The sequence below is a fragment of the Megascapheus bottae genome, chromosome 19 (assembly GCF_031878675.1).
Source record: "Megascapheus bottae isolate mThoBot1 chromosome 19, mThoBot2.hap1, whole genome shotgun sequence".
NCBI lineage: Eukaryota > Metazoa > Chordata > Mammalia > Rodentia > Geomyidae > Megascapheus > Megascapheus bottae.
In genome coordinates, this window is record NC_143527.1 from 27,958,545 (window position 1) to 27,984,173 (window position 25,629).

General features: G+C 38.3%; 1 protein-coding gene across 10 annotated transcripts in view; it reads right to left on the bottom strand.

The window, feature by feature from the left end:
* Positions 1 to 25,629, bottom strand: part of Dtna (dystrobrevin alpha) — a 287,652-nt gene that overhangs the window by 57,653 nt on the left and 204,370 nt on the right. For 9 of the 10 annotated variants that reach the window (XM_090353262.1, XM_090353257.1, XM_090353260.1 and 6 more), the window contains 6 exons: positions 23,721 to 23,806; positions 16,995 to 17,149; positions 13,530 to 13,635; positions 11,654 to 11,820; positions 10,034 to 10,158; positions 5,247 to 5,330 (listed from right to left, as the gene is read on the bottom strand). In XM_090353262.1, the coding sequence (XP_090209388.1) occupies positions 5,247 to 5,330; positions 10,034 to 10,158; positions 11,654 to 11,820; positions 13,530 to 13,635; positions 16,995 to 17,149; positions 23,721 to 23,806 (723 nt within the window). Of the gene's footprint in view, positions 1 to 3,265; positions 3,563 to 5,246; positions 5,331 to 10,033; positions 10,159 to 11,653; positions 11,821 to 13,529; positions 13,636 to 16,994; positions 17,150 to 23,720; positions 23,807 to 25,629 lie in introns of those variants that run through there. The other variant, XM_090353267.1, reaches the window with a different exon arrangement.

Genomic DNA, 25,629 nt, shown 5'->3' on the forward strand with positions numbered 1-25,629 from the left:
ATTTTGTTTTGCTTTGCTCTTAATTTCTGACCTTTGACATGGACTCTCCAGCTTGTGTCTATGCTTTAGAGAGCCTGCCTTCACTTTTTCTATTTGTCACTTCTGGAAAGCCAAAAATAAGACCTTGAGGTGAGTACAACCAAAAGAGGGGGGAAAAACAGTGACTTTCAAAACCGAGTGGGTCAAGAACTTTGAAAAGACCGAGAAGAAGTTTGTACTGAACACTGGGTGTTGGCAGTTCTTTCTACCAGCATTTCTTCTGCAGTTCCCAAGGAACTCAAAGACTGAATCCTGGAAGCCATGTCAACTTTCTTTTCTCCGAGTTGTGAGGACAGCACAACATGTAGGTAGTCAGGAACCCCTGAAACCAGTGTAATCTCACACGATTTTATACAATGCTTTAGATGCCCAAACCTTCATTTTGTTGCACTGCAGTGTGCATGGAGATAAATAATTCTCCCCATTGTCTAGCCTCACTTCTCTCAGGAATGAGCCCTTGCTGCATCTGAATGTGGCAGAATGCAACATTGACTTAGGGTTGCTGATCTATCTAAGTCTCAGGGAGAAGCAAGACCCCCAAATTATACATGCACACATCTCAGCTTTGTAATTCAAGGCCCTCACCAGGACAGAAACTCATCTCTCCAGTCACACATTCTAATTGCCTTGTTGTTCTATCAAGTGTCTGATAGAAAGACTGATATCTATGTCTTCTTCTGAAAGAAAACAAGCCAAAGGATATTCCTTTTTCCCTATAGGTTTCTCAATTTCTCACCAAAATCCTATAAAATACTCTGAAAAACAGCACATGTAATATAAACAGCTTTTCAATAATATTCAGGCATGAACGTGCACATGTGTGCAAGCACACACATACACACACACGCGCGCGCACACACACACACACACACACACACACACACATTTGATGACACAATGGGTTCCGGAGGAATAGAACACTTTTTATGTATTTGGGAAGGTCTCTCCTTAGTTCTGAAGTATAATAACAAAAATAACTTACAAGTACTGCTCTACTGGGGAACATTAATATTGGAAAAGTATCTGATGGGCTGTGAGCCTTCCTTATAGGTTCTATGAAGCACATATAGTGTTTGTAATGCAAGTGTTACAGAAAAATACCTGGGAATTGAATGTTATATTATATTCAACACATTGTAGAAATTATAAGCAGCTTTCTAACATTTGTTAGAATGTTACTATATACTATGGTAAGTAATGTCTATAGTAACCAAAAGTGAGTGGATATCACCTTAGAAGTTGTAACTATAAAAAAGTACTTGTAAAATCTTTACATGATGTTTCTAACGATGGGATAAAATAAACCAGCCATTCAAAATTTCAGGGTCCTTATTAAAGCCAGTAATGAATATGGACCATAATTAAAATAGCTCAGTTACCACAGGAAAAGGACTGGGTAACCACCATAAACCAAAGAGAGAGTTTTGACAAGATAATTAAGATTTCATGAAGGAAGCATGATGCTAACAATAACAATAATAATAATAATAATAATAATAAAAGCAGATCCTCAAAACAGAATGCTGTGGACAGGGAAGGGAGAAGTGGCATTTGAGACTGTAAGGTCAGTCCTTGTAGTAGTAATTGAAATAAGGCTTTGGTGTCTTTCATGAACTTATATACAATATCACTGGTCTGCCATATTTAGCTCAAGGAGCCCTTTGGCCAGTGATGGTAATAGACTGCGATGGGCCAGCCATTCTTCACTATACATTTGCAAGACAAAAATCTAGAGATATAGTTTATAATAAAAGAAAGGGTAAGATGAATTGATCTATGAATTATGCAATTTGATGCTCATGCTAACTGATAACTGCCATTGAATACACAAGTGCATGTGACACCCAGACACAGATACTTGGATGCACAATTACCCATGCCCACACTCATGCACACACAAGCTTTCAAAGGACTAAGGAAGACTATGTTTGAGAATCCATTTTTTGTAAGTTGTGGGAAAGTGAACTAAGTCTGCAGCAGGAAAAGGATGTAAGAATGGGGCGGCGACAGATGGAGTGGAAACCGGGGGTTTACGCTCATAAATCTGCACGAGGTACATTCGGAAGAAGTCTTAAGACTTGAAAGATAGTGCCTTTTGAAGATTAAAGTGGTGGGCTTGTGAAGGAGGTAGGTAAGGTTAGGAACGGTAGTGATGCTGTTGCAGTGGTGATTCCAGCCCCTCCACACTCTCTCTCTTTTCCAGTTGCCTAAGCTTTCCAAGTCACAGCTCAGGCTACAGTAAAAATCTGAAGGGAAATCTTTCCCGTTCTCCAAATGTGGTGCTTATGGACCAGTATAATTCTTGACTGTGTGTTGTTTTTTAATTTTTTAAGGTGCCTGTCTAGAACTGAGGGTAGAACTTTAAGTCACATATCTTAGGCTTTGTTCTAATTATAGAGAGAACAAGACCTTTTACTTATGCATTCACCTGTCTCAATGAGTTTGCATCAACCTTAGTGTACCAATGTGGTGAACAAAGTAGAAGTAAATCACCAGTAGCATTAGTGAGTGAGACAAATGAAGACCAGAAAGCAGCAAACTGGATTTGAAATAGTTACATCAAGAGGAATAAGACCATCCTCCTTGGGAAGGAAAATCAGGGAGTGAGGGGCGGCTCTGACCCAGTAGGACAAAAAGTTCATTAGACTTGTCAAGTCCTCAAGTCCTTATCCATATAGCCACAAGCTATTATTGCCCTTGCTTCACCAGCTAGAACTAAAGACCATTCTGAGAGCCCCCTCAATTCACAAGTCTTAAAATCACCAAGTAAAGTCTTGTGGGCTGTACAAAATCAGATGTTTGTCCAAATAAGACCCAGCAGGTGAGCTTCACATTTATTCCCTTCACAGGTACTTCTCTAAAGCTTCGAACTTAATACAAACAAGCAAGAAAGAGAGGAAAGAGCTGAGAAGTCTAGCTTAAGTGAGCATTTTTAACAGAATGTCATCAATCCCCACCTTCTAGACTTTCATCTCCACCTGGATAAGGATGTTAATGCTGACATACATTGTGTAGCCATTGAGCTAGGGAACAACTGCTGCCATTAATAATTCAGACCATGATACTGATCATGAAATACGGATCGTCTATCCTGGCCAGGCTAATTTACACACAGCTTTATGAACAAATGCTCTTCAGCCATAGGGCTGGATGCACTTATTTACCCAGATAAACTGAAAGATACAGACGAAAAGACCTTGTTAAAACTTCCCATGGACAGAGCAAGGTCCACTCAGGGATGAATGGTATTTGGTTTTATTGAACATCACCCTTAAAACAGAAACCAGAGTTCAATCTCCATGGTGATAAGAAGAAAGTCGAGTTTAAAAAAACTCATCTGTGGTTCACAGATAGCATGCCAAAAAGGACTGAAAATGGGAAGCAAGGGGAGCAATCATATTTTGAATTAATGGGTACCATAAACCCTGGAGGAAGCAGAACAGCTCAGAGTGTTAGAGGGTTATTTAGGGTAGAGGAAGTCATGTTATCCATCTAGACGCAGTCGCCATATGCACCGTCCGAGCTGAAATGATATAAAAGGACCTTCAGTAAGGATGGGGTCTGCCTTGGCTTGGCATTTGTAGAATGTAGAACTTCCTATTAAAGATGTACACCTCTTTAAATATCATATTCGGTCCTCCCTAGACAGATGCTCAGACCTGTGTCTCTTGCATAATGGAGACTTTATGGTTTTCTTTTAGGAAAGAAGGGGGTGGAATTTGCTGGTGGTTCTAAAAGGAATGATAAGAAGTTGTTGAAGGTCTAAATCATATTGTTTTACTGTGGTATCCTGTAGAACCACTGCTTCCTTACTCTCACTTGTTACACACACTTAATTTATACACCTAAAACAACATGTGCTGACACATTCTCTTTATTTTCCTTCTTACAATTACTGGAGACGTTTATGTTGCAGCAGGTTCCTGTTGGGGGAAATACAGGCACATAGGGAAAATAATTAGCAATGTACTAAGTCTGGCTGTCTTCTCACTCTCTTGAATGTATTAGGCTATTACTTTATAAACAATCTCAGAGGCAGATGGATAGAGTATGTGCATTTTACAGAATATGAGGGTGTATTTTATTTCTGCTGAAAGGTTGTTGAAATCTTTATTCAATTACTCCAGCTTTCTTTATCTTTGTTCCTGCCTTCCTGTGAGGCTGCTATATGTATTCATGAAATAGTCTGGTGGTGCTTGTTTTGTGATAGAAGTTCAAGTGACTCAGAGCACCTCTTAAGCATTGTGTGTTTCTAATGCTAATTCTTAGAGGTGTGAACTTCTGTTAGTTGATCACAAAGTATTCAAATTGTGCAGAAAGATGAGACATATACCTGCCCTTTAAAAAGATAAACATAGGGCCAGGAGTTTGACCTAGTGGTAGAGTGCTTGCCTAGCATGTATGAAGACCTGGGTTTGATTCCTCGGTACCACATACATAGAAAAAAAAAAGCTGAAAACTACTATAATATCAAGTAAAATAAACTATGTAAAGTCCATTTAAAACTTTCAAAAAAAAAAAAAGCTGGAAGTGGTGCTGAGGCTCAAGTGGTAGAGCTCTATCCTTGAGAAAGTCCAAGGACAGTGCTCAGGCCCTGAGCTCAAGTCCAGGACTGGCAAAAAAAAAAAGAGAAATATATATATTCTTTAATGTTCTTTGTATACATTTAAATATTGTATATGCATATATCTGAGTTCTCATTATTATTCAGGAAATTATTTACATGGAAACTACATTTCTAAGTTTGGGTTTCAGGAAGGCCATAATTTACCAAGAAAAGGATTCTTTTATATATAGTGCCTGAAATCGAGAGATATTTCAGAATCTATGTGATAAAATACCATTGTATCTTGAAATTCCATTTCCCTCTCTTCAATGAACCACTCCTAATGCCAGGAATGTGACTTCTGTGGTGGCACAGAATGAGTCTGTGTCAGTAGTAAAACTAAAACATAACCTCCCCCCATGTTACTGTAGGGGATCATAAACACAGGTTTCCGGAAGTGATATTAACTCAAGCCTTCTTTACCTGCATTCAAATGGAAGAAATGTAAAATGCATGATAGAAGATACTAGCATACTAGTTTCCAATCATAGTCTTCTGTATGTGATGCACAATAAAATATGGTTTTTGTCTCATCCCAGAATCAAAACATTCACACAGAGATTTATCTTATTCCATGTTTTGTAGTAGATTTGGAACTTACCTCCTGGTGATGAAAGGACTTCCTGAGGAGGGCACGGAGTGGGAGAATAGCGTGTCGTTCATGCTGGTTACAGGTCTGGGTGGCCTAAAACAAAGTACAATGTGAGTGGAAAAGTTAAAGCAAAGGAAAGACACAAATTTAAAAAATGAGCTGTCATCCCTTGAGGAAAGAGGATAGAAAGAGCAGAGTTGTGCCCAGAATCCCCTTCCCAGGATCCATATGAATGTTTCTTTATTCTTTTCAAGCTACATTTCCTCAGGAGTAGAGAGCCTCAGTGAGACAAAGGAGGAAAATCTCTGGGAAACATGGGAACTCAGATCCAGGAGTACTGGGTCTTGGTGTTTCCTGCACTTGAGTTCTTGAATGGATAAAGGAATTTGAATGAGATAATATCCTTATGTCTATTCATTTCTACATGGAGAAGCTCAGAAGACATGATTTTCCAAAGCTACATTATTTGGCAAGGGGAGGATTTCTGGGCCTTCAGAACTCCCTTCTGTGTAATCAGAATGTTGGTCCCCTCTCATATTCCTGCAAGAACCCAGCACAAGGACACAGGCTGGGATGCTCTCTTGCCTTATTGTTCTTCATTCTAAGTGAAGATACAAGGGAGCAGTACAGATGTACTATTTGGTGGAAACAAACGATAGAGTATATGGTGGAAGGCGAGGTATAAACTTCACTTGGTTCATACAATAATTTCCCTACACACACACCCCACTGCATTATGTGTGGCTTCCTCAGTCCTCATTTCATCCCTTCAAACTTTCTTTACCCTGAATAGCTTAGTTTAGATAACACTAGAAAGCCAAGATTCTTACATATCTCATTTTCAAACAGTTTTTAGTTTTGGGTTCAGTGTAAGATACAGAATAATACAATGACAGAGGATTTAGAGTTCAGAATGCTTTCCAACTAAGATGCTCTATTGAACCTGAGCACTGCAAAGTTGAAATCAAATGGGCTTGTGTTGAACTTGGGCCATGAAATGTCTAGTCTTGGCACCTACCTAGCTTTTTCCATAACCAAATGGCAAATCATCTTATCTAATCAATGGGCTCCATTGGGGACATGAAACATATTTACCCTAACAAAAAGAAACAGCTTTGCAAGACTAAGTCACAGGAGCCCTGTATGAAGTTTTCTTTCTGGATCAGAGACCATTAAAATATAAAAGAAAATTTTCATCAATTCTTACAAACTGAGAAAATTAAGCTCAAGACAGAATTAGTTTTAACTAATCTCATATTTTGTGTCTCAGATCAGTTATACTTGTGATTCGTTTGTAAGTATTTGAGGGATTATTGAACTACTTACCAAGTATCACTTTTGGCAGCAAAACAAAAAAAAATGAACAAAGTAGAGACTGTTGTTAATCATGGCAACATTTAGAAGCAATACAATAAGGAAGAACAAATGCCAAAATACCAAATGTCACCTCCTGCTCATTCGTATTTAAAGAATCATTCACGAGTAGCAGTACCTCTTCATTGCTTGTACAAAAAAATTCCCTGGCTCTAGTAAGGGAATGGCATGTTCTGTGTCACATGATTCATTCCCATATGCAAATCTGTCTAAGTATCTGAGATAGTATCACAACCTGTCTCTTTTTACAACATCTAAGGTTTCTTGGAAAACGTTAGTTTAATTATGCAGCTAGACAGCCATTTCCTTTCTTTTTTCTTTGCCATTTTTTCCCAACTATATACTTGGAACTGTAGTCTTAAACAATACAAATATTTTCTGATTTTTTAATGTGTCAATCAAGCATGAGCCATGCAATTTTGTCTCAGTTTACACCTTTATACCTTATAATGATATTTCCCACTGATTAGATTGAACACACTAGAGAACTCTCATCAATTTTTTATACAATTGCAAACCCAGTGAGACATATGTGTATAAAAAGATTGTATTACTTTCAACATCTCATTCCAAACACATGTGCTGCATAACATTAACCATATTTCAGCACTGTCTAGGGTCATGCAATTACCCTTCAGGTAAACATTTGAAACATGTCATTCCTTTCTGAACAGTATCTTTGAAGAATTGGAGCTAATTTGCAAAATTTCTCTCTCCCCTCTTCTTTCCTCTCTCCCTCCTAAGGAAAGGCCATGTAAGGATATATCAAGAAGCTGATCATCTGCAAATATAATTCCAAGAATGGTGAAATGGCTTAGAATAAGAGGACTTGCCACAGTATGTCATGCATTTTTTTGTCAAATTTAAGAAAATTATAACTACATGCATTTGGAAGAGGTGCAAATATTCATTCATTTAAAATATGTGGTCAATGTAGCAGATTAAAAGGGTCTTCTTAGTCAAAGATTAAAACATACATATTTGTTTATTTGAAATAGGATAGGGAAGGAGGGAAAACAAAATAAGGGGAGGGAAATGGAGACAAAAACATGAGAAGGGGTATCAATGTTTGTGTGAAGTAATGCACTTTCTATCTAGTGAATATAATGTAACCCTTCTATTAATTACAATAAAAATTATTAAAAAGATTAAAACATACATTATTTTGTCATTTAAGAGACATTTATGTCCTAAGAATAATATATAAAGGCTAAATTAGCAGTATAGATTCAATTGAAAGTCTTAAACTACCCTTTGTCCCCTTCTCCAATAATGGCTTGCATACCTGCAAAAAAACCCACAAAAAACAAAAAACCTCCACAGGAAAAACTTCTGTACTTAGGAGTAGAAAAGAACCTCCGTTCTATCTAATACAGACTGGACCTTCTTCACCCAGAATTTCTGGAATGTTATTTTCCTAATTAAATATATCAGATAATTTTTATTTTAAGCTCAAAACATTTATCCTGGCAGACTGTATAGATTATCTGGATTGAAAACTCCTTGGGGAGGCTGGTTAAATATACAGCAATTTTCTTTCAGAAAAAGGCAGATTTTACATCGAGAATCCTGAAATATCTTCATGGAACACAGATGAAAGCCCTGTTGTGATGCCTCTGGGGGGGTCATCCAGGCTTAGAGCATGAGCTGAACAAGCACAAGCCCTGGAATCGCTGGGTGCACCTGGCAGCCTGTTGTGAAAATAAGTATTGCTTTTTGATAACTCAGCTTATCAGGTATAAAGCCGTATTTCCCTGATAAATTAAATTTTCTAAATTGTTTACTTAGCCAATTAAACAATACATACACTGCAAATTACTTTTATTATATACAGACTCTCTCTCACACACACACACTCGCACACCCACACACGCATGCATACAGAGAGACACACAGAAATGGACTTCTATTTCCAGAAGTGGAGAGCAGCATCCTCATTCTGTCTACTCCAGAACCACTCTCATCTACTCCGTATCTGCTCAGCAGCTTGGACTTGAGGTTGCTCTCAGGTGTAACTCTTACTTCTCTGTTAGGAAGCCACTGGGCAAAGCTTCCACAGTAGAGGCTTACTTTAATGCATTGTTTTCCATTGCTACCAAGTTAGTGATTGTCTCTCATAGACATTGTAAAGACAGGCCCAGACCCTCATTACGAACAGCTTCTGTGAATTATTCACCCTTTAGGATATTCCTAGATTTACTTGCTTATTTTTAGGAACATTATTTCAAAAAATAAGTTAATCATATTCTATCCACTTCATTTTACATTATTTTCTGGATGTTTAGCCTAGGTCAGCATGACCCTTGAGATAGGAATGCTATTTTTTGTGCCCTGCTTATGGTGTCGAGTCCCTTAATGAATACACTACCATGTGGTATTTACACAAAGCTCACAGATGAGACGCAGCCCCAGTGATGGGATAGTATTTGCTTAGACCCATCAGAGGAAGAAGTTACTACTTCTATTTGGGTTTCATATCACCACAGTACCTACTAGAGATCATGTTATGTCCTCCCTCCCCTGTGAACTTGACATCAGTGAATTAACGATACTGGAAAGTCATCAACTCATACATTTAAATACAGGTGTTGTACATTGGTGAGTCCCAATAAATCATGGGAGGAAAAGATGTTTCTTACAGGAGGAATGCGAGGAAGCACCTATTCTAGAGACTGGGAGAGTATTTGTGATGATACTATTCCTAACTGTAGTAGGATCAAGTAATCAGCTTCGTTTGTGTTTTGAGCTCAAATTCACACTAAAGCAGAAGACATGTCTTCTACTCAAACCTTTTGCTGTGCCTTGGTGAGGTCTGAGACAGGCTTCAGGGTTCAACAATTGTGGGAAATGGGAGGCTGATAGTTGTACCATTCACTGGCCCAACCTTTCTATTTGCCAAATGCACATGTAGTTTAGAGATTTTTTTCTCTCTTTCTTCAGTTTTCCTATTTATAGGCTATATGGTTTTAGAAGATAGGGATCTGAGTACTAAAAACTCAAAATGCAATATGCAGATTAGCTGGCATCATTATCAGGACTGACTGCCGAGAAATGAAACAAATGGTTGTGAAAATTGTGACATGAAGGTACACAGGATACTAACATACATTATGCTTTAATTTTTTAAAACAATGGTAATTTCCTTAAAGATTTATTTCCAAACTCTACTAACATGCATATTTTATAACTAAGCTTTTTGAATATTTCCTACCTCTTGGTGAATTCTATTAGCATTTTGCTTATACAGCCAGGTAGAAATACTGAGGGAAGATGCCAATATGATTGCTTTATTTACTTATCTTTTAAATAAAACTTAAAAACATGGCTCTTGACAAGTGATATGAAATTATCTCTGTATGAGCTGCTTGGGACATGTGCCAGAGAAAAAAGACGTATCTTCCTCTGGGCAATGAGATACTTACACAATGTGTGCCAAGTTGAGTGGCTTCTCAGGCTGGTCTGGAAACATGGGGTGCAAAGGTTCACGGCTGGAAGCACAACTCAGAGACTTGCTTAATGCATTCGTTAACTTCTTAGCAGGTGATTTCTGCGAAGAAAAAGAAAAGGTAGATGTGGTAATAGCTAATCTTGCTGTGGCATTTTACCAGAAGGTGTACTTTTAAAAAAGCTATTCAATTGTTCATTCCTTCATTCATTCATTCAAGAACTCTTTTTCAAGTACATGCATACTCTAAGTTGAGAAGTCTGCTCAAGACTGGGACCAGGATGCTGAGTGCAAGTCAATGCTATTAATAATGAAAGCAGCCATTGTACATGGGACACTTACACTGGGACTTACAGTAGAATCCTTCTGACAAGAACCAAGGGGCTGAGTTCTAGTCCCCTGAGGAAGTGATTTCAGATGGGAGAAACAGAAACTGCTGAGGGAAGAACAGAGAGGAGACCCTGTTCTGGAGAGGAAAGTCGGAGAAAGGTAACCAAAGTATATAGCAGGACAAGGTTGGCAAAAACACAAAATCTGGACGTTGAAATCACAGGAATGACAGGGTGAGACCCTGGTTTGGAGGGATTGGTTTGGGGGGAGGGATGCTCAGAAGCAAAGCAAGGATCAGAAGGTTTTCTAGAAATCCAGGAGCCAAGATAGAAGATGTGAAGACCAAGACATCTCATTAGAAGTAAAACTGAAAACTTCACCCTTCATCTTTGAGTCTGAAATCCACGTTCTTTTCTTTGGGTTGGTGGGATTTTAATCTTTATATGATACCATCAAAATTATATGAATAGAATAAGCTTCTAATATTGGAATATTATATTTACATAGTGAACTGATATTTTCCTATCCAAAGCGCTAGCTTTGAACAGAAAAACTCAGGCACAGCACCCAGGCCCTGTGTTCAAGCCCCATGACCAAAAACAACACAACAACAACTAATCCCAATCCCTGCACTGAACAACACATGAGTAAAGGCATAAGAGAAGCACCGCTAGGACTTGTCTTTAAGTTGAATGAGGTCAGAAAGCCACAACCCACTGAAAGGAGGAACACACAAAGATCAGATTCTTGCTACTGATCCATGCCACATATTCCTGGGCAAATATCTAGCAGCTTTACCAAGCTGATCACAGGTTGTTCAAAGAAAGATAATTTGTGAATGTGACCACACTTTCTGCTCTCTGTTCTCTGAAATAAGTATGACAACTCTCATACATCTCTCCTTAGTATGTCAGTATGTCAGTCATACTCTTGCAAGAATTCAAGGATCTGTGAAAAATGAAGCAATATTTTCCACAAAAAAATACTTAACACACTGCAGAAATTAGCTTATGTCTCCAAAGCTGTGATTGTTCACTTATTTAAGTCAATACTGACTAGTTTATGGTTTTAAGAAGTATCGAGGCTCAGGTAGTACAAGTAAGAGATCCAACTGGATGGAGGATCCCAGGAAAGAGTAGAAGACTTGGAGTAGAAGACTCAGAATGGAAACAAAGTTTGTCCCTTAATTGTCACCATCCTTGATACTCCCTTTCACTGGGGACAATAATCATACACTCAATCTTAAGTATTACTCAGTGCTACTTACCCATGATGTGTACTCTTTCATTTGGTGCTGGTTGCTGTGGGAACCTCCCGCATGCCCCCGCCAGAAGCAGTCCTGACAGAGCTGGTAATTGTGACATTGTTGGCATCGGTAGCGAAATCCCATCATACTTTCACTGTGGCAGTAAGAACATTCAACTGGGTGGAAGACTAAAAATGGGAAAAACAAAACAAAACAGGAAAACAAAGCATGAGGCAGAAAAAGGAAAAATGCAGTCTGTTTTTTTTTTTTTTTTTTTGCTTGCCAGTCCTGGGCTTAAACTCAGGGCCTGCGCACTGTCCTTGGACTTTCTCAAGGCTAGAACTCTACCACTTGACCCTCAAAACCACTTCCGGCTTTTTTTTCTATGTATGTGGTATCGAGGATTCAAATCCTGCATGCTAGGCAAGCACTCTACCACTAGGCCAAACTCCTGGCCCAAGGAATAGGTGTGCTTTTAACAGCACTCGCCTCTGTAAGGCCACTTGTTCTTTTGGCTTCCATCTCTTACATTTCAAGAATGTAAGTTATCCAACCTGACTTGTCTTTCCTTCAAATGCTTTCTCTCTCTTGGACCAGCACTGGGGTCATTAAAGACTCAAAAACATGATGGAAGCGTTGGCCAGAACAAATTTTAATAAAATGCAAAAATGACAGGAAGATGCAGAGAAACTGGATGAGAGAATTGAAATACTATTTTTAAAGTGGAGTTTATTTAATGAATGACACTAGTTTCATCTAACAGCTATACATTTTTTTCTTTTCTGAAGAAGGATGGGGCCCTAAAATATATGCAAATCATCCAAACAGTCTTCTAATCCAGAGAGTTCAAACACACAATTTTCTCCAGCAAAAAAGTAGAATTATAAAGCAGGCAAAGTAGAACATTTGAGATTGGAAACTAATGAGTGCTCAGGCAGTGTTCTGCACATTGCAGGCTAAAGACTGTAAACCAATAGCTATAACTATTCTTGCCTTTGGTAAAGTTCAGGAAAAAAACAATGCTACTATGAATAAATAAACCTAAGAAACTAAGTGTAAAAGCAAGAACACAGCCAGTTCTGTAACGCTGTCTTCTAAACAAGCACAGCAAGTGCTCTTTCTTTGCTGTGAATAAAGACAAGGCAGGGAGCAATGCTCGTAGGGTAACAGCTCTTTTCCACAGTGGATATTCTGAGAAAGCAGAAATGCAATCATTATAGACACAATTCAGAACCTGTGCTGCACCGCACTGTACATCTAGATTGCACATTGCTTTTGTATATGAATAAGAAGCATAAACACAAAAGCTGGTAGCTATTGGTAGTTGTGAAGAAGCCAGTTAATCCATTCTTTCAAATGTGTTCTTTAGCAAAACAACAGGATAACATCATAACTTTGAACTAAGAGAGATAATAAAGCCAGAAGATTTCTGAATGAGCTTAAAATGAAACAAAATTCGGTCTTAGGGTATGTTAAGAAAATTTTAGCTCTTAAAATTCTAATAAAAGATGTATAAGTATTTTTTTGACAGTCCTGGGCTTGAGCTCAGGGCCTGAGCACTGTCCTTGGGCTTTCTCAAGGCTAGAACTCTACCACTTGAGCCTCAGCCTCACTTCTGGCTTTTTTCTATGTAGGTGGTACCGAGGAAATGAACCCAAGCACTCTACCACTAGGCCAAACTCCTGGCCCCATATTTTTGTTTTTTATGCAAGTCCTAGTTTTGCTATAGCCCTGTAAGGCTTTATTAATAGACTGGAGACAGGGTATATCTATCCTAAGCAAACTAAGAACCACTAATTAGACTACCTCGAACTCTGATATGGACTTAATATCTGAAGATTCTATGGTTTAATTTCAGTAATTCAAAAATTGCCTTTACTTACTAACAATTACTCACCATTTTCGACATTTGCCAGACGGTGTAAGAGAGGCAGCCATACCAGACACTGTGGGGGAGGGTCTGACATCAGCGTGTCCAAAAAACCATTTAATGTGACTTTTTTCTGGAAAAAAAATTATAAAAATTTAGGACAGAGAGTAATCCTAATATATCAGCTGTCTAAAGACCATTTTGAGAGTTGGGTGCCAGTGGATCATGCCCGTAATCCTAGCTACTCAGAAGGCTTTGATCTAAGGGGGACACAGTTCAAAACTAGACTAAACGGGAAAGTCTGCAAGACTCATATCTCCAACTGACTACCAAAAAAGCAGAAGTACACCTGTGGCTCTAGTGGTAGAGTACCATCTTTGATTGGAATAGTTAAAGGATAACACCCACCCCAGTTCAAGACATACACATAATTGGTATACATACACATAAAAAGAAAATACTGTTTGAGATGGGTGAAGAAAGGCATTCTGTTAATTTCTTATGTGTAAGGAAACAGAACCTGCTAAGTATGCTATGGAGCTAGTTCAAAATTAAAAACATCAAGCATTTAAAAACACCTAAACATAAAAAAAGATTGGATCTTCTCCATCAAGGCTGAATCAAAAACAAAACCAACTGAAGAATGATTCCAAGAGCATCACATGGAACCAATAGGCAAAAATGAACAATAAAAATCTTCATAGACCCTTACTCCATATTACATCATCATATTTTCTATAATTCCCTCTTGAATGATCTTCTAAATATGTGAACAATTTCACTTTCAAGCTTCGCCAGCTTGCTTAAGTATTTAGTAGGCAACTGGATAGCTCGTCCTTATAAAATCAGAAGGCAAGTCAGATGTGTGCTTCACATCTGTAATCTTAGCTACTCAAAAGATTGAGAGTGGCAAGATTTGGGTTCATGGCCAGCTGGGGTAAAAGTTCTGTGAGACCACATCTCAACCAATAAAAAGCTGGCCATGAGAGTTCATGTCTGGGAAGTAGAAACAGGGTTATGGTCTAGTAATGAGCTCCATTGGGAAAAGAATGCAGTAAGGGTTGGGGATGTGACTCAAGTGGTAGAGTGCCTGCCTAACATAAGCATAAGGACCTGAGTTAAAATCTCAGTCTCACAAAAATAAATGCAACAAAATTCTGATCATTAAGAGAATGTTCATCATTCTTTTTTTTAAGTTTTAATAAAACTAAAGTTAAAACTCTTTTTTAATATTGCCTTTCTCTCACTTCAATCTGCTTCTAACTCTTCATCTTGATACTTTCTGATCTAGAAAAGGAATGTGTTATAAGATTCGTTCAAAAATGGCAAAAATAAGTGTTCCATTTAATGTGTGTATCATATTAGTGTGAATAACAAATATTATACGTTCAGATAAAGAAATCACTACTTTATTTGAAGTAGAACACCAAAGTGGATGGATGTACTGTCATGTTGGGTTCACGACTATTATTTTGACATATGTCACTATCTCATCATTAAGGTTACATGTGTGATGATATAATGGAACAATCTACAGGATAGCGGGGAAAAAAGATGCTTTAGCACAATAATAAAATTCTTTTTGAATTTACACATCCCATTGAGTTTAAAGAAAAATCCAGGCAGAGGGAAAAAAATTCTGAATGAGGACACTCATGTAGAAGAAGATCAAAGTTGACTGAATCAAAGACAGTAGAACAGTGGTTCTCAGGGCTAGAAGGGTAGGGAGGAGGAGGGTTGATGGGTGTCAATACAAACTTCATGATAAGATTCTGAAAGAGTAGCATGTTGGGGGCAGGAATGCATAAGAAGATATAGGCCTGCTGGGGCATGGAGGGCAGGAGAGTAGGCAGCTAGCAAGTTTTCTTCCCCAGTGGAGAAAACATAGAAATAGAGTTAGCATTTGGTCAGCTAACATGTCTTCTTTTCTAATCTTATGGGCACATTTATGAAAACTTAAGTTTTTCATAACAGGGATGTCTGCTGCGGCTGTCACTCCAAGTAAATCAGTGTGGTTTTCCTGAGGTGACTATGTACTAATTCCCTCCCCTCACCCCTCCCCTCCTTTCTCTTTCCTTGTCCCTGGCATATCTCCTCCTCCTGTCCTCCCCTCCCCCTCTCTTCTCTCCTTATTTGTGTGTGTGTGTGTGTGTGTGTGTGTGTGCGCGCGCGTGTGTGTGTGTGTTCTGGGGCTTGAACGCAGGGCCTGGATGCATCCCTAAGCTTTTGTACTTAAAGCTAGCATTCTACCACTTGAGCTACAGCTACACTTCTGGCTTTTTTGGTTAACTGGAGACAAGAGCCAGGCTGACTGAACTGTGAATCTCAGATCTCAGTCTACTCCATAGCTCAGAGAACAAGTATGAGCCAGAAGCACCTGGCTAATTTCTTTTATTATTCACTCAATTTTATATTTTATGTGCATGTTCTTATTTTAGTAGTATCTTAAGGGATACTTTATATATATATATATATGTTTTTTTTTTCGCCAGTCCTGGGGCTTGAACTCAGGGGCTGAGCACTGTTCTTGGATTTTCTCAAGGCTTTAACGCTACCACTTACAGGACCACTTCCAACTTTTTCTGTGTATGTGGTACTGAGGAATCAAACCTGGGTCTTTATGCATGCTAGGCAAGCACTCTATCACTAGGCCAAACTTGTGGCCCCAGAATATGATATTTTTGTGTGATTTATATTTTGCTTTTTAGCACTTGAGTTTAAACTTGGGATCTTATAAGCGCTCTACCACTTGAGCTGAATACTGCTACCAGGTTTTTTTCTCTAGTTTGTTTTTTTTTAGATATGCTGTAATGTTTTGCCCAAGTTGGACTCAAATCTTTATCTTCCTATTTCCACTTCCTGAGCAACTGAAATTAAAGATATGTGCTACCATGCCTGATCCAATGAATGGATTTATAAACTACCACTGTACTGTGTTAGAAAATAGGTACACAGTCTTTCTTATACAACAGAAGTGCAAACGGGAGAGAGTGCCTGCTCTCCACAAACTAAGTACTTTCCCTTGTGCCGCACTAAGTTGAAACATATAATTTGGAACCTTAAATATACTATTCCATTGCAGATTTAGATAGCTGTATTTTCCATAATTTAAGTGACTTAGATCACAATGGCATGTGGGGTGATTCCTTTCTTCTCTTTTTCTGAATACTGCTAACATTTGATGCTGGGTTAGATTCATGTTTCATATAGGACTGAGAAAAAGAAAACCAGTCCTTTGGATAGTACAGTGATGATAACAATGACACGGAAAGGGAAATAGAGATTGAATGAGACAACAGAAGAAATTTGTGTGGTACTGCCTATGGCCAGTGAACTCTAGCTATTACTATTATCCACATGTGTTAGTTACAGCTCAGGTGCCAGATGTCAGACATTATCGTAAACAAGTACTAGTCCAGACATCTGTGACTGGGAATGACACACAGAAAGAGAATAACAACTGTTGGAGAGACATTTTCTTTAAAATGTTACCTGTTGTGAGAAACAAGATCTAGCTGATTGTTCTGTGTAACCAAATGAGGGACCTTCAAAAACTGCCGTGGGTAGCTTGAGAACTTCCCGAAGGAATTGGTCATATCGTCCATAAACCATCACACCACTGGAGTCAGAAATCATGGAGAAAATATCTAAGAGAAGAGAACATTTGTTCATCACTTGAGCATTTATAGTCTTAATATAATAGACCTGCTGCAGATAAGAAATGTGGCAGAATAGATGCGATTTTTGCAAAAGAATAATACAAAAGCTAATCTTTATGTTGAAATATTCATAGCATAGTACTTTCTCTAGTGTTTCCTTATAGATGATCTTTGGCTCATAACATTAACTGGTAATTTGGGAAAAATTAACATATTTTGATAAGACAGAACCATTATGCTTTTGCTGTGAGGTCAAATGCTCACTGATGTGTAACTCGATTGTCATTGTAAATATGCTGGTGCCAGTTGAATATACCCAATAAGAATTTCATTGTAAAGGTAGTGTGTGTGTTCGTGTGTGTGTGTGTGTGTGTGTGTGTGTGTGTGTGTGTGTATCTAATTGAGTTAGCAAGTGAGCCATCTGTATCAATACTAAAACTATTGTGTTTTGGTGTCTGGTATTTACAAACTAAAAGATTCAGTAAGGAGGAAGTTGTCATAAAAACACTTGACTAACTTCCCACGGAAGCATGGCACTTTACACAAACCAAGGTGTTCAGAGTACAAGGCATTTGGTTTATGATGAAGGATCTTTAGACTCATGCAGCAAAGAGGATACGTGACGTTGTGAGTAATCAGTGAGGTAAAGCCAGGGTCTTGGCTTATCCTCCCAAGTGTCCTTGGCTCGCTGAGCCTCTGATCTTCCATTTCTGCCATTAACAAATTTTACTGGCATCATTTACCAAGATTCTTCATGATGCTCTTTGGAAATCACTATGAGAATGAATAGATTTTGCGATGGGTTTAACCAGATTGTCATTCGTCAGGATTAGTAAGAATAATGTGTTACCTTTGTTCATTTGGGGGATCAATGTTTAAGGTCAAACTGTAATGGAAGATACTGCTATCTAAACAAAAAAACTGTATTTGTCCACTTTTGCCATGTTATTTACTTTGAGAATTTTATTTTATGTTTCTTTAAAGCTAGTAAACAAATAAAGAAAAAGGAGTTGTTAACAGCAAAAATTCTTACATAATCCCCAAAATAAACCTGAAGAATCTTATCAGAAGAGATAAAGAAGAAACCTAGGCAAAGGGAATTGATTTTCTTAGGAGAGCTGCCATCTTGTTTGTTTTATGGCAGGCTAGCTGGTTATAATAGGGTCACCTTGATTATCTTCTAGGTATTGTTTTTTCTATCCAAGCCACATTCCCAAACATGATGCAGTGAAAGAATTTCAGCAACATCTCTAACTAGAGAAAAAGTATAAGTATTTCCCATGGTGACCTTCCACACATTTGAGGTAAATATTAACTTATTTTGTGTTGAGGAAGGACTACTAAGCAATAGTCAAGGGCTGGACTATTGGGATTAACTGGAAGTGGCTAATAGCCACTCAGGTAAAAAAAAAATGAGGGAGCTGGGCATGGCAGCTCATGCCTATAATCCTAGCTACTCTGGAGGATGAGATCTGAGGATTGCAGTTAATCACTAAAAAAATGGGAAGTGGGGCTGTGGCGCAAGGGCACAATGCCCAGGCCCAGGAGCAGGGCGGTAGCTTTGAGCTGAAGAGTTCAGGGACAGTGCCCAGGCCCACCCCCCAAAAAATCAATGGAAAATGGGAGCTAAAAAAGATGATGTGTATGTACCTGTATAATATACTTGCAATACTTGCAACATAGATTTGTATGTGTATGCATGTGATATGTATATGAGTATATCTATAATAGAGGATTTCAAAGATTAGTTACTAGATTTAAAGGTTTCAGAATGATCCTTGACATACAGAGCATCACATAGACATTTTAGCTATTTATAATTAATTCCATATTGTCTCAATCTGTTATTGATTAATGCTGTACTTCCCTAATAAAATTTTTCTATAAGGTTCCAAATCATTTCCTAAATTTAAAACATATAACAATAGAGAGTTGAGAAAAAATTCCATTCAATGATAACCACTCTGGCATGCTCTGGATGAAACTACACTAAGCAATAAGAGTATAGGAAAACCAAGGAGTCATTCTTGTCCTCTGCGAGGCTTCCGTATAGTGAGGATGATAAAGAAGGCCTCCTGGTTGTGGAAAGAGCATTGCAGCTGATAATATCCTGCCAGGTGACTTGGATAGATAGGATTCAGCTAGGAGAGATTATTGAGGAGGGAGGAATGAGTCAGGGCCAAGTGTAAAGACCATGAGAGAAAAGTCAGCAGAGTCGAAGGGAACAGGCCTTGAAGTATGACAAACTTGAAGATCTTCAAGGAGGCCACCGTGCAAGGATGTGCAGGGTCCTTCATGGTCATTATTGACTGGAAGAGGAACATGGGACAAATCCACACACAGACAGCAGAAATAGATAACAACCAGGGTCTGGTGGTAAGTGGGGCTGAGATAGGAAGAGCTTTGAAAGCTCTGTTCGGTGTTTAGATTATGTCTGGAGGATGCTGAGGGGAAGGAGGAAGAATTGAAAGCATGCCATTGAATTAGAAATGCTTGGAAGTATCTACCTACATTTTGGAATCTTGTGTTGTCAAAGGTTATTAAATGAGACATGAGAACCTAAAAAAAAAAAAAAGAAGAAATGCTTGGAAGTGGTGCTATGGCTCAAAGTGGTAGAGTGCTAATCTTGAGCAAAAAGGAACAGTGCCCAAGCCCTGAGTTCAAGCCCCACAACTGACCCAAAAGTGTTAAAAAAAAATAGAAACACTGTTCTGAAGGTAATCATAGAGGGACATCAGCCAGTTCAGTTACAGAAACTCAGTAAGTGGTATTTGCCATAATTTGAGGCTTTTGAACAAGGGAAGACAATTCTTCCCACTGGCTGTAGAACAGCACAGGACACTTCTGGGTTACAGCGGTGATCATTCTTGGACCTTAGGAAGATCTTGAGAACCACCCAAGAAGCCCAAGACAGAGGTTTAAACCAGTATTCTAATCCATTAAAACAGTAGTTTCTAATCAATTGGGGAAGAATTAAACAGGAAAGGAGTGCATGAGACCAAGTTTCTGTTTGACAAGTCTGACGCCTGCAGGGGGCACCATCTTCCACATAAGATGGATCAAGGATGCTAAGGCATTTTGCAGTGAATACTCTACATATCAGTACAGTAGAGTAGTTGTCCCTTTTATAAACGTATTTTAAAACATTAAAAATATCAGCTTCACTTTTTCTGCTTTCTCCTTTTCTGCTTTTAAAAATTTCGGCCAATTATTCTTGCTGAAATTCTCTTTGCTCTCTTCTAACAACAACGACAACAAAATGAGGCTGGTTGGAACAAACCAAATATCCTTTATCCATAAGTACAAAACTACAAAAAAAAATCATGCCAAATAAGCACAGCTGGCGGATTGGCTTAAAGTGAATTAAATTTTTTTTATGGAAGGGAAAATAAAACCATCAAACCTTGAAATATTCCATATCCTTTCATTTTCCTTGTTTTTATTATAAAAAAATGATGCAGAAAATCATGACCTTGCTGCCTGATTGTTGGAATGAAGGCCGGCAAAAGAAGATAATTGAAAATACCCAGAATCCCTCTTACTAAGAAGCAGCTCCTGCTGTAAGTGGATTTGTCCCTTAGTTGTTCATCCAGTCAATAATTACCATGCAGACTAGAAATATTGATGGTGAAGGATACTCATTTTGGACAAAGTGACATTTTGGAGAGATTCTCTGGGCCAAACTGATTTCAGTTAAATTGTTTTTGGTCAAATTGCTTTCCACTAACTTACCAGGAATCCACTAACGTCATCCTCCTGGGACAATCTATGTGAAGGTAGTCCTTCAGTCACAGAACTGGGGACATGTAAGACTGTAATTTAGGTTTGCTTCTCACAGAGAGAGAAACATGCTGTATCAGGACCATATCATTTGTACGGAATATGTCAGATGGCCAGGCTTCTTTCCACAAATGGGAGATCCTTATCTATCGCCAGTGGGGTTTTGATCAGTTGGCTTCCACTACAGCCCTGCACAAGACTGACTGGCTTTGGCCAATCGAGAGAAGTTCTGCTTTAATCACTGAGAGCAATTCTGGAGAAAGACCTAGAGCAGTTATACTGTTTCCTCGAACCTCCTGGACTTCTAGGAGAATGGTGGAGGCTCTGAGAAGGGATAAAAATCTGTTCATCAGCTGGAGCATCGTAACTGTTGTTTAGTTGCTTGTCTAATGATGTTTCTCTTTATCTTTGGTCTAACCTTTACCCCGGGAGTAAAGGAAGAATCTAGGACATGAAATCTAGGACACAGGCCCACTGTGGTCAATTACACCTTTCTTCCTAACAGTAATTATTTTTGTCATTGGTCCAGAATAGGCAAGTAATCTTAGAGGCTAAGTGATATGAGAGCCTTGGAAGTTCAGGGCTGTCCTGACCCAGGATCCAGGAGATGAGTGACATGTGATCAGTGGAAGGAGATGAGCCTGTCTTCCTGGGTCGTTCTCAATCATATAATTTGATGTCCTTTCTACTGGGGCCACAACATTATCAGTTTAAGTATAGCAGCAAAAGCATCCATGTTTTTCTTCCTCTCAATTTCATGAAGAAATGAGTTATTCTTTCTGTAGATCTTAGCAACTTTAATATAATCTATTATGTGAAAGGCTTGGAGGGGTTCTGACATATAGAAGACTGGTTTCCTTAAAATCAGGTTTCATCCAATTTATCTGAATAGTACGAACTCTCTTACTGAATAATAGGGACTCTCTTATTAATATAATATTGGATACATATATGGAAATGTTTCTTGAGGTTATTTTTGCATGCTTATCTACTGTCCTCCAAGGTTTCTTGCTCTGATGTAGTTCATAATGGGAATGTTCTCTGCCCAGCCTAACTGAGGAAAGTCAACTGAGTCACTCCACCTTGTCAAAAAAAGGCCTTTTGTTCCAGTATCTTCTAATTTAGTTTTTCTCAGTTAAGCACTGAGGAAGTTTTCTGCCTCCCTCCGCCCCCTTACTTCCATTCTTCCTTCTTTCCTTCCTTGCCTATAGCTAGCACTCTACTTGAGTCACAGCTCCACTTTCTGTGTGAGTATGTGTGCCCAACCCACGTGTTTAATTGGCGATAAGCATCTCATAGACTTTCTTGCCCTGGCTAGCTTGGAATCTCAATCCTCAGATCTCAGACTCCTTAGTATCCAGGATTCCAGTCATGGGCAACTAGCACCCAGCTTAGTGTTTCTTCTCTGTCTCTTGCAGGTGGATCAGAGAGGACTGAAATGGAGGCTCACAAGGTCCAGTTGGCTTCTCTGAATCTTCTGACTCTTTTATGAAAGAAAATCTCTGCAAGTGAAGGGATAACCTGGGCCTTGTAGTCCCTTTCCTATATCTATCTGTTGGGCCGATGAGAAAATTCTTTCTTGCAAATGGTCTGGGAAAATTTCAAAGAGGCAAAGTGTTTTTTCAGAACCTTTTCTGCTATCTTTTTGACAAAAATGAAGAGATTACATTCAGGAGAAAAAAAAGAGGCTCATGGCTGTGGGTCAGAGGCCTGAAGTAGGAGGGACACTTGCAGGCATTTAATAAAACCCCCAAATTTAGTATGTGTAAAGCAACTTTCAACTCAAGAAATAGCCTACATAGCTGAGCCCTTTTAGGTCAGCATTACAACCAGAAAGCATAATGTGTAGGGGAAGGAAAGGGCTAAACGGGATATTTGTTTTAAAGAACTACATCAACATCATGTTAAGTTAATTAAAAATGAAAGTTCTTTGCTCTGTACTCTCACTCTAGGTCTACTGAATAGAGATTCTGTGGGTGGAACCTAAAAGTCGAGATGTTTTCAGAAGCCTTCTAGATGATTTTGATGCATTCTAAAATGTGGGGACAATGTAGGAAAAAAAAACAGGATTCAAAGCTTGGTACTATTTTAGCTGTGCTATTTGCTTTAATACCGTAGGTCTCAGATTTCTTTTTAAATAAAACAGCCAGCCAACCACCACCAACAACAACCAAAAAACCACTGAATGTGTCTTTTGTCACATTTAGTGACAAAATGTACAGAAAAGCCCACAATCACTCAGTATTATTTAGTTGTTATATGTGTATTAGCATCGTTACTTCTGTCTATGGGTCTCTGTGCCTGTCTTCTGGCCATGTCCACTTTGGAATCTTTAGGGTTCCCAGTAATTGAGTGGCATTGACGAAAAAGAAAGAGGAACTGGTCAGGAGCTTTGATTTTTAGCATACTTAAAGAGACATCTATCTGACCAATTTAAATTTAAGTCTATGGGATTCATGTAAAGTAGTACAGCAGAATGAACTAAAAGGAATGTTTATCTGGCTTACATATGACAAAGAATTTAGTTGAAGAGACTCCACAAGTTCTAAATAATAATAATAATATGTAGGCAGAGGGCAATATTAGCTTTGTTTATATTTGTCTTAGAAGAAAATTTTATCTATGACAAAATCCAAAGGTCCAAGAAGACTGCGTTCCAAATTGCTCTCACAGAATGAGGAAAGACGTCCACGGATGGGGGAGCACGGAGGGACAGGAGAGGGGAAATGTGGTGAAAGGGAGAGACAGACAAAGAGAGGCACAAGGAATAAAAACTTACATCTTAATTTGTCCATGATCTTCCCTCCACACAATGTGGCTAAAGCCATTTTGACAGCAAATACTGAAATTTTACCATGGCCTTCCCTGTTTAATGATAACAGAAAAGAAAACATGATGTCATTTGGAGAAGTTTTTATAATGAAGCTTGATATTTTCTATTCTGTAGAAATCACAGGATATGTTGTAGTAGGTAGTAGGTGAACATATCCACTTTAGAAAACACGAATACAATTCTATACATATTTCTGAATGATTGTCCATTCAGTGTTTCCTTTCAAGAGACATCAGAATATTCCTGTTTATATTTCATATATGTCACTAGCTCAGTACATTGCTTAGCAATCAGAAAAATACACATCAGATAATTATGGATTTAAATAGCAGAACATTTTCCCCCTTTGGTTTCATAGTAGAATTTTGTACAATGGTTATAGAACAACTATCTTAGAACAAATGCTTTAGAACAATTTTCTTAGAACAACTGCTAAATCTGAAGTTAGGGTAACTATGGGAACTTTCTTTTCCTATACTTTCTAAAAACTATCATGTCCTACCATCAAGCCAACCGTATTTATGTGATCCAGTTATTTTTTTCAAAGACAGGTGAAAATAGAGCTCTACTTGAATAGTTCTACTTCTAACCAATTGACACAAACACATCAAATCTTCATCAATTTAGAAAGCTTAACTAATGGGACCATTAGAGAAGGTGCCACAAAAATGCATATAAGAAGTATAATGCTTCAGCAAAATTATCTTCCAGCCCAAATAAACTGTTTATACTCTTGGAAATAGAAAGAATATTGTGTTAGTAATTCATTGTTTTGATAGTTGCTGTTTTGAATGATCAAGAGATTTAAAATAATGTGGCTAGAAAGTAAGTAACATCTGTAATGATAAAGCTTTAGTATATCGAATAAATCATTATGAATAAGATTCCTGTCATTGATACATTAGAAAAATGAAATATAATAAACAATCCATACTAGAATTCAGAGAGAGAGATCATTTGTTACTTGTTTTTGCTGCTGTATGTGAAATACAGTTAGCCAGAATACAATGTTTCTGAAACTGACACAACTCTTAGGTCCTTGCTTATTGGAAATTTCTATGTGGATAGTTTATGCTGAACCCAGTGAACTAATGTTCATAGAGTGCTTTCATAGAGTGCAGGCCAACCTTAATCCTAATAGCTTTTCCTTCCCTACCCTTCTTCTGGTTTTCAGAACCACCATGTATCTAGATACTTTAAGACAAATCCTGGATCAGAGGGCACTTTTGATAGCCTGTTCTTTAATCTACTACCATTCTAACATAGCATTAAATCCATTTCCTTCTGTCTAGTTCCAGTGTTGTTCCCATCCACCCTCAATTTAATACATTAATCATTTCCAAAATTAAGTCTCTAACTTTCTTACTCAGATCACAACTTTGATCACATTATTCCATTGTATAAAACAAACCCTTATCTCCTCCCTTTGCCCATAGGCACAGCCAGTCTTTTTCTCATGGCATACCTATCTCCTCCAGTCTTCATGGCTGCCATTTGTTTTTCCACTACACATGATGATCACCGTGTTCAATTCCTCCTGGTGCCTGTCCTCCCCACTCCATCTTCCCAGGCTCCCTTAGTTCACTCTTTAAGACACCAGTTAATTCTGTTACTCACATGGTTCTGAAAGAGTTTTTCTCCTGGATGGGGAGGGACAATCTCCCCTTCGCTTTTTACCTATTTCATGATATTTACATGTTTGAATGTTACTTGACTCCACACTAAGATATTTGGGGAGTAGGGGAAAGAAGAGATTATTCTGAATTTCCGGTGCCCAGTTCTTCAATCTCACAGGGTGTGAACCATGCATTTCTTGTATTAATGAATGGCTATTAATCATTATAGCAGCTATTCC